Source organism: Eleginops maclovinus, chromosome 12 (genome assembly GCF_036324505.1).
Source record: "Eleginops maclovinus isolate JMC-PN-2008 ecotype Puerto Natales chromosome 12, JC_Emac_rtc_rv5, whole genome shotgun sequence".
Classification (NCBI taxonomy): Eukaryota; Metazoa; Chordata; class Actinopteri; order Perciformes; family Eleginopidae; genus Eleginops; species Eleginops maclovinus.
Genome location: NC_086360.1, coordinates 2,826,612 through 2,836,310, shown reverse-complemented (window position 1 = coordinate 2,836,310; position 9,699 = coordinate 2,826,612). Strand labels below are relative to the sequence as shown.

General features: G+C 45.7%; 1 protein-coding gene across 2 annotated transcripts; it reads right to left on the bottom strand.

Moving 5' to 3' along the window:
- Positions 1 to 7,384: 7,384 nt before the first annotated feature.
- On the bottom strand, positions 7,385 to 9,311 carry LOC134873043 (52 kDa repressor of the inhibitor of the protein kinase-like). Of its 2 annotated transcripts, none has more exons than XM_063896429.1 (2): positions 7,612 to 8,882; positions 7,385 to 7,469 (listed from the first exon to the last, which is right to left on the bottom strand). In XM_063896429.1, exon 1 carries the CDS (start codon positions 8,836 to 8,838, stop codon positions 8,107 to 8,109), a length of 732 nt encoding a protein of 243 aa, XP_063752499.1. In that variant the 5' UTR covers positions 8,839 to 8,882; the 3' UTR covers positions 7,385 to 7,469; positions 7,612 to 8,106. The 2 variants fall into 2 exon arrangements, with proteins under 2 accessions (XP_063752499.1, XP_063752500.1); XM_063896430.1 differs by adding an exon at positions 9,071 to 9,311 and having other exon boundaries at positions 7,401 to 8,575.
- Between the last annotated feature and the right edge of the window lie 388 nt (positions 9,312 to 9,699).

Here is a 9,699-nt window from a genome sequence, read left to right as displayed (position 1 = left end):
AATCCCATTTCAGCCGCTTGTATCCGTGATCTCGTTCTTTCGGTCATGACCCATCCTTCATGACCATAGGTGAGGGTAGGAACGAAGATGGCCCGGTAGACAGAGAGCTTTGCCTTCTGTCTCAGCTCCCTTTTCGTCACAACAGTGCGGTAAAGCGACTGCAGTACCGCTCCCGCTGCTCCGATTCTCCGGCCCATCTCACGCTCCATTGTTCCCTCACTCGAGAACAAGACCCCGAGATACTTGAACTCCTTCACTTGGGTTAAGGCTTCATTCCCTACCTGGAGTGGACAGTCCATCGGTTTCCTGCTGAGAACCATGGCCTCAGATTTGGAGGTGCTGATCCTCATCCCAGCCGCTTCACACTCGGCCACGAACCGATCCAGTGAGTGCTGAAGGTCACAGATCGATGAAGCCATTAGGACCACATCATCTGCAAAAAGCAGTGGTGCAATCCTTAGCCCACCGAACTGCAGACCCCCTCCCCCACGACTATGCCTCGAAATCCTGTCTATGAATATCACAAACAGGATTGATGACAAAGCGCAGCCCTGGCGGAGGCCAACCCTCACCAGAAATTGGTTAGACGTGCTGCCGAGGACCCAGACACAGCTCTCGCTTTGAAAGTACAGAGATTGGATGGCCCTGAGTAGAGAACCCCTCACCCCATACTCCCGCAGCACCTCCCACAGTATCTCCCTGGGAACCCGGTCATACGCCTTCTCCAAATCCACAAAGCACATGTAGACCGGATGAGCGTACTCCCAGGCCCCCTCCAGGATCCTTGCGAGAGTGAAAAGCTGGTCCGTCGTTCCACGACCAGGACGAAATCCGCATTGTTCTTCCCCTCCTTTCCAGCATCTTAGAGTAAACTTTCCCGGGGAGGCTGAGTAATGTGATGCCTCTGTAATTGGCACACACCCTCTGATCCCCCTTTTTTAAAAGAGGAACCACCACCCCGGTCTGCCACTCCTTCGGTACTGTTTCCGACTTCCACGCAATGTTGATGAGACGTGTCAACCATGACAGTCCCTCAACACCCAGAGCCTTCAGCATTTCTGGGCGGATCTCATCCACCCCCGGGGCTTTGCCATTGTGGAGCTGTTTAACTACCTCAGTGACTTCCCCCAGTGATACTCCAGCTCCGCCTCTGACATAGAGGGCGGAGTTGTCGGATTCAGGAGTTCCTCAAAGTGTTCCTTCCACCGCCCTAACACACTATCAGTTGAGGTCAACAGCGTCCCATCCTTACTGTACACAGCTTGGATGGTTCCCTGCTTCCCCCTCCTGAGGTGTCGGACGGTTTTCCAGAACAACTTTGGTGCCGACCGAAAGTCCTTCTCCATGGCTTCTCCGAACTTCTCCCACACCCGCTACTTTGCCTCGGCCACGGCTGAGGCTGCTGCCCTTCGGGCCCGTCGATACCTTGCAACTGCGTCAGGAGTACCCAGGGATAACATATCCCGGAAGGCCTCCTTCTTCAGTCGGACGGCTTCCCTGACCCCCGGTGTCCACCAGGAGGTTCGAGGGTTACCGCCCTTTGAGGCACATAAAACCTTGAGACCACAGCTCCCCGCCGCAGCTTCGGCAATGGGAGCTTTGAACACCGCCCACTCTGGTTCAATGTCCCCAGCCTCCACAGGGATGCCTGAAAAGCTCCGCCGGACGTGTGAGTTGAAGGCCTCCTGGACTTGGGACTCCTCCAGACGTTCCCAGTTCACCCGCACTACACGTTTGGGCTTACCAGGTCTGTCCAAAGGCTTCCCCCGCCACTCGACCCAACTCACCGCCAGATGGCGATCAGTTGACAACTCCTCTCCTCTCTTCACCCGAGTCTCCATCATTGCCAACGTGTGCGTTTAAGTCTCCCATCAAGACTAAGGAGTCCCCTTCAGGAGCCCCATACAGGACTCTTTTCAGGGTCTCCAAGAAGGCCGAATACTCTGAACTGCTATTTGGTGCATAAGCACACACAACAGTCAGAGTTTTCCCCCCATAACCCGCAGGCGTAGGGAGGCGACCCTCTGGTCCACTGGGGTAAACTCCAACAAAGCGGCACTCAACCGGGGGCTTGTGAGTATCCCCACACCCGCTCGGCGCCTCACACCTTGGGCAACTCCGGAGAAGAATAGAGTCCAACCCCTATCAAGAAGTAAGGTTCCAGAGCCGACGCTGTGCGTAGAGGTGAGCCTCACCAGATCCAACTGGTAACGCTCCACCTCCCGCACAAGCTCCGGCTCCTGGGCTCCCCCCCAGAGAGGTGACATTCCACGTCCCCAAAGCCAGCTTCTGTCGCCTGAGTCTGGTCCGTCAAGACCCTCTGCTTTCACTGCCACCCTTCTGGCAGCGCACCCGACCCCATCGTTGTTTCCCGAGTAGGTGGTGGGCCCGCGGGACGGAGAAGCGGAGGTGTTGCCCACGTTGCTTTTTCGGGCTGTGCCCGGCCGGGCTCCGGGGAAAGCCCGGCCGGGCTACAGGGCAAGCCCGGCCACCAGACGCTCGCTGACGAGTCCTCCTTCTGGGCCTGGCTCCAGAAGGGGACCCCGGGCTTCCTCCGGGCTTCCTCCGGGCCGGGTATCCTCGCTTTCAAGTTTGTTTGTCATGAGGTCTTTTGAACCAATCTTAGTCTGGCCCCTTACCTGAGACCAATTTGCCATGGGAGACCCTACCAGGAACACAAGGTTCCACACAACACAGCCCCCAGGTTCATCGGGGCACACAAACCTCTCCACCACGATAAGGTGCTGGTTCTCGGAATGTGTTAAACCCTTTGTATCATATTTAACCCAACTTCTCCTTTAATGAAGACCACTCACCTTTAATACAAATGCATTTAAACTTGACATCTACATTTATTGTGAGTGAAAATAATAATATTAAGACTCACTTCTAGCAGTCATCTCTGAGACACTTGAGCTTGCTTGTCGTTCATAAACTTCGGTAGTTCTGGGGCGGGACCCCAGGCTTATGAACATTGATATAAAAATGTTTTTTGGTGTGGAGATAATTTGCAATCCTTAATCTTTGTACATACCCCTGCAATCCCCGTTTGTACCCCTAGGGGTCCCTGTACCCCTGGTTGGGAACCACTAAGAGACACAATGAGCTGAGACACTGTTTGATTGGCTATGAATATGTGATGTGATGTGACAGCAGAGGTTCAGGCCCGCTGTGATTGATCCAGTCCGAAGTATAACTTTGACTCTTGTTTTTAATCTAACAAGATATTGTTATATTACACTACTTTCGCCTTTTTGCTGACACCACTTATCAGCCTGTAGCTACTTTTTATTTACTTATTCCTTTCCTTTAACCTTCTTTTAAGGAATATTATCTTCTGCTCTCTTTCTGAAATACAGATCCTTGAAGCGAGATTTATATTCTATTCTATTAAAGCACATCTTTACAGCTGAACACCAAAGCATTAGAGTGGGTTTGAAAGACACATTTTTTCTACAACTTGTTTGCTAAAAAACCTCCCAACACAAAACAGTGAGAATGTGAAGTGAAAAACTGTACAGTTAATTAAATACTGTATATTGTACTGAAGTACAATTTTGAGGGACATGTATTTTAACTTCAATTCAGAGGTTAATGGTGTACTTTTACTCCACTACATGTATTTAGTCCCTTTAGTTACTTTACAGATATGGATTAAGGATGGTAAATATAATCAGCCCTTAAATCAGACTTTAGTTCACCTGGAGTAAATCCAGCAGCTACCCTGCAGTATACAAAGCCATTCAAACTAGCTGCACCTTTACCAGCTCTGAGAACACTTTAATGATCAATCATTATAAAACATATCAGAGATATTACTTTTTACTTTTTTACTGTGACAGAGTATTCCTACACTCTGGTACTTGTACTTTACTCAAGTACAAGATCTGAGTTCTTCTACTTTACTCAAGTACAAGATCTGAGTACTTCTACTTTACTCAAGTACAAGATCTGAGTACATCTACTTTAACTCAAGTACAAGATCTGAGTACCTCTACTTTACTCGAGTACAAGATCTGAGTACTTCTACTTTACTCAAGTACAATATCTGAGTACTTCTACTTTTACTCAAGTACAAGATCTGAGTACTTCTACTTTTACTCAAGTACAAGATCTGAGTACTTCTACTTTACTCAAGTACAAGACCTGAATACTTCTACTTTTACTCAAGTACAAGATCTGAGTAATTCTACTTTTACTCAAGTACAAGATCTGAGTACTTCTACTTTACTCAAGTACAAGATCTGAGTACTTCTACTTTTACTCAAGTACAAGATCTGAGTACTTCTACTTTACTCAAGTACAAGACCTGAGTACTTCTACTTTTACTCAAGTACAAGATCTGAGTACTTCTACTTTTACTCAAGTACAAGATCTGAGTACTTCTACTTTTACTCAAGTACAAGATCTGAGTACTTCTACTTTTACTCAAGTACAAGATCTGAGTACTTCTACTTTTACTCAAGTATAGGATCTGAGTACTTTTTGTGAGTAAGGGGAAGTGTGTGTGCATGCTGCAGCAGGTGACCAGCTGGGGGCAGTGTTTGTCCACACACACTGCTCACTGCACACACTGGATGATACTGTAGTACATCAGCGGTCCCCAACCTTTTCAGCGCCACGGACCGGTTTAACGTCAGATAATATTTTCACGGACCGGGCTTTAAGCTGTGACGGATAAATACAACACAATAAAAATGACGACTGGCATAAAAACTGTGGTATATTGTAAATATAATAATAAACATGAATCCACTGTGTACTCGTATGCAACTTTATTAGCAGCGTCCTCGTAACATCGCGCCAACCACATAACATGAATAGCATCCTCTCTGCCCCCTAACCCGAACGCTCTCTGACTCTGGTCGCTATGGTGATGTTTAAATATGCCTTAAAAATAAGACACAGGTACACAACAAAAACGAATATAAAGTGCATGAAAATGTCAGCTCACCATAACGCTAAATCAATGGGAGCCTTGAGCTTGTTTCTCTGCAACGAGACGGTCCCATCTAGGGACAATGGGAGACAATGACACCCGAAGTGTGTTGCTTATGGCCAGTCTACTCTGTAGCTTTGTTTTGGTTGCTGTCACTGCAGAAAACCCAGTTTCACACAGATATGATGTCGGAAATGGCAACAGGGTTTTCAGTACTGTTGTGGCGACCTCAGGGTATTCTGCCATGACTTTAATCCAGATCACCGGCAGAGTTGTTGTCTCGAACAGACTTTTAAGGCCACCGTCATTTGCGACCTCCAGCAGCTGATCTTCTTCTCGCACAGACATGCTGGATTCACCTGGTTTGTTCATAAATGGGTCGCGGATCCATTCCTTGGCAGTTCGTGGGTCTTTTGTGGTTGGGAAGTAGCGCTCGAACTCGTTTAAAAGCAAAGATAGGTGATCGTGCATCAGCTGAGAGAATGACGACTCAGGCTCAGTCTCACCGAAAATCCCCTGATAATGTTTGAAACATATCCAATATGCCTCTGTTCACGCGCCGTCCCCACAAATCCAGTTTGACTTTAAATGCAGCTGTTTTATCTGCCAATTTAAGACAGTTGTCATTTTCCCCTGAAGTGACAGATTAAGTTCATTGAGCAGGTTGAATATATGTCGCATATGTAAGCCAGTTTTGCGGCCCCTTCCTCGTCACTGAAATGTGCTGCCAGCGGTCACTTCTATTCTGAGAGAAATCTCTGCAGCGGCTCTCTCGTAATTCAAACACTCTGTCCAGCGATTTCCCTCGGGATAACCATCTTATTTGTGTGTAAAAGAGCCGCATATTATACAGAGCGGGCTTGGAGCGCGGGAATCACTTGTCGCGATGAATCCATATTTTAAGTAGGACCCCTGGTATTGCGTGTTAAATGCAGCTTTCTTTTTCTTGAAAGTCGTAGGCTCTTCTTTCGTCTCCTCACTGGGCCTTTTCCCCTTCGCTAAGAAACTTTCCAAATACTACGGTTTTTCACTCATTTTGCTAGCTTGTGGGTTACATTTTAGCATGAGAATCCGGTCATTTTTCAAAATAAAAGATCGTTATGGCTCAGACAATAAATACAACGGAAATAATGTAAGTTATTTATTCTTGCTGTGCGGCCCGGTACCAAATGACCCACGGACTGGTACCGGTCCGCGGCCCGGGGGTTGGGGACCTCTGGTATACATCACAGTGCATTCATAACTGATCCATTCATACAGCTTCTTGTTGTGTTGGGCTTGCAGAAACAATATAATAACACCTCAGAGAGTTACTCTCAGGCACAGTGTAAAACCGATGTAGATGGCCACTAGCAGTGTCTATTATGCTTATCCTGTTATTATATTTTATCCTTTATTCTGAGTTACTTTTTTATCTCATGTGACTTTTATTTTGACATCATGCTATCTGCACGGTGAACCAATCCTTCCAGAACGTGCACGCTCGCTGAAGGTATAACACAAGAAGGCACGTTACAAAACAATGCATGTCTAGAGTCAGAGATCTCAAAATAGTATTATAACTTTAAATTAACGTGTTCTCTAAAGCGTTCCTTGAAGTGTTATATTACGTTGCAGCATTCCTGGTCAAACCCGTTTGAATGAGTGCTCTATTTGCTTGGCAGTAGCAGTTTAAAAATAACGTATGAAGTTGCTAGCTAGCTCTCCAACGTTAAGTTAATGGCGGCAGTCTTCCCTGGATCACCACTCTTTAGCACCCCTCGATATGCGGAGCGAGGTATGTGTTTCATTGTAATGTACTGTCTATTTCATATGTATTCATTTCTTACGTTTGTGTAAATGATGTAATGTAAATAGTAATGTGATTCATTTCATGATAATGTCGTTATCTATTTGATGCTAGCTTGCTTAAGTGCATTTGTCAAGGCATTATTTGTATCTAGCTAAATTGCCTTTGTCATTTTCCTTTTAAGTTTTTACCAGGTGTTTGTGCAATGCACACTCGTCTGAATAAAGTACACCCGTAAGGAAACACTCCAAGCATGTTTATTCAAGTTGAGGGGCCGCTACAGTGAAAACTCGACTGCTCGACGTGGAGTGAAACTCAACTCGACGTGAGAAGGACCTGCCATCCGCCATTCTAAGACTGCTATCTACTGTTCCAACGCCCTCACTTCAAACGGAATCCAGGCAAGACCGGTCCATTTCGTTTATGTTGATTGCTGCATAAAATCACAGGGACTTTTCGATTGTGAACAGTGATATTTATGTAGGTCTAATGGACTGAAATCACCTTTATAAACAATATACTGTAGCCTACATGGTTGATGCTCCAGGCCCGTAGCCAGCATTGTGGTGGGGGGGGGGGATCTTTTCCCCCCGAAAGTGGACTTCATTTGGCTCCCTACTCCAATGCCCCCTAAATACACCAGCACACTTCAGATCTTTTAATTTAGACATATTTTATTCATCGTCAAGTTTGTTGTGAGTCTGTTGTTGCTGTCCTTCATTTTTTGTCTGTTGCTCCCCACTGTTAACATAAATGGACATGAATTGCTTCAATTGAGCTATCTCTATAGTCATTAAAACTTTAACAAGAATGAAGAATTTGATATAAATGTAAGTGTTACTCAAACTTCCTACATCTGTGATTGTCTGTCTCTGTTGCTCACCTCAGTTGTCTGTTGCTTTCTTCCATTGCCTGTCTGTTGCTGCCCTCCATTGTCTGTCTCTGTTGTTGTTCTGTCTGTCTGTTGTTGCTGTCCTTTATTGTCTATCTCTCCACTGTTGACATAAATAGATAAGAATTACTTCATGAAGTACACTATCGGTATGGTCATTAAAACTTAAACATGAATTAATAATGATATAAATTGAAGTGTTCCAGAAAAGAGCTTTCAAACAGCATCAAAACCATCTCTTTGTAATTTAAATTGACATAATCAAGGTTGAATGTGTAGTGCCCTACCCTCTTACTTAAAACATTCTTAGTCCATTTCTCCCTTATATTAGTGCCAGATTCATGCAAATGCAGTTCTGGGGTTCTACCTTACCACTAAGAAGGCACACAAAGTTTGATTAAAATCTGTGTCGGTTGGGCCCCAAAGTGTCTGATTTCACGTGAAATGACCCACCCCCCATGTCTCCCTCTTCTTCTTCTATGGCTTCTATTGCATCAGAACGCTCATCAGCTCCAATCGTCTTGGGTGCATTTTTGAGTATAGATCGACAGCTTCATCCAGATCCAGAGCCATGTCGTAGTGGGTATGGATGAGAGCCAAGGATGACATGCGGTCCTCTCCCATGCTGCTCCGCATGAATGTGTTGAGTCTCCGGAGAACACTGGCAGACCTCTCACATTCGCAGGAGGTCACTGGCAAGGTGCATGCAATTTTCAGGAGTTTGAAGATGTTCGGATACATCATCTCATCACACTCTTTGATAGCTGAGGCACATGAGCTTGGTCTTTGGTGTAATGCTTTGACCTGCCACTTCAACTTCCACCGTTTCAGCTCCTGGTCAATGACCTCTGGTGATGGCAAGTCATCTTGGTACAGAGCGACTGCTTCAGAGATGTCCACCGTTACATCTGAGTTGCACTGGACAGATGGAATTAGGCCCATGAGCCTTGATGCGGTCACAGAGAGGGGACTAAATCTGGACTCAAACTCTGAAATGACATGGTCTAAGAAGGGTATCGTCATGTTCCGGAGATAGTACTCCTTCACTCCTTCAGCGGGTACATTTTCCCTGTGTTTCTGCCTTCCAGCTGCTCTCGGCTGGGTTGGTTCCACGTTGACCTGAGCAGCCATCCTAACTGCTTGTTCGTAGATTTGATTGAAGTCGTCGTCGATGGTCTCGCGGAGCTCCTTGTAGACAGACTTCACCTCATCAACCATGCTAAATGCCTCGATGATGTCGAGTGAGGTGCTTTGCAGTTTCACCGTGATGCCCACCAGGTGGGATAAAACTTGGTATACGGTGAGGAATGTGAGGATGAATCCAAAGTTTTGTAGCAAGAGACCATAGGCCTCTGCTTTGTACTTGCCCTCCCATCCACTGGTGACATCTTCACTGTACTCCTCTGTATGGAGACCCTGTGCCATGACTTCCAGAGCCTTAATAATGAAGACAAAGGCACTGTAGAAGTGACTGTAGGCATCATGCCGTGCTGCCCATCTTGTGCGGCTGAGGTCAATCAGGGGCTTCCGCTTTCCGGTAGAATGTGCCTCCTTATCTACAACCTCCTTGAGAAGGTGTTCCCTCTTCGGGCTGCAGGTGAAGAACATGACGATGTACTTCATCTTATCAATCATGTTGCGCACAACTGGAAGAGCACAAGAGCGTGCAATGACAAGGTTCAAGCAATGCCCATTGCAGTGCATATCAAGGTTCAAGGTTCAAGGTTTTTATTTGTCATATGCACAGCAGATACAGCGTATATGTTGGCAATGAAAATCTTATGTCGCGTGCTCCTCCAACAACTCAACATGCATGGTGCAAAAGATAAATAAAGTAGTGCAAAAAGAGAGAAGAATATTTACAATATTAACAATAAAGATTTGAGGATGTGAAATATATACATATGTGGAATACATTGAGAGTATTTAAATACTTTACACTGTTGAATGAGGAGGTATGGACAGATGCATATATTATGTATAGCAGATGTGTATGGCAGATATGTACAATATATAGATATGTGTACTATAAACAGATATGTATGGCAGATGTGTATAATATATATGTATGTGTGTACT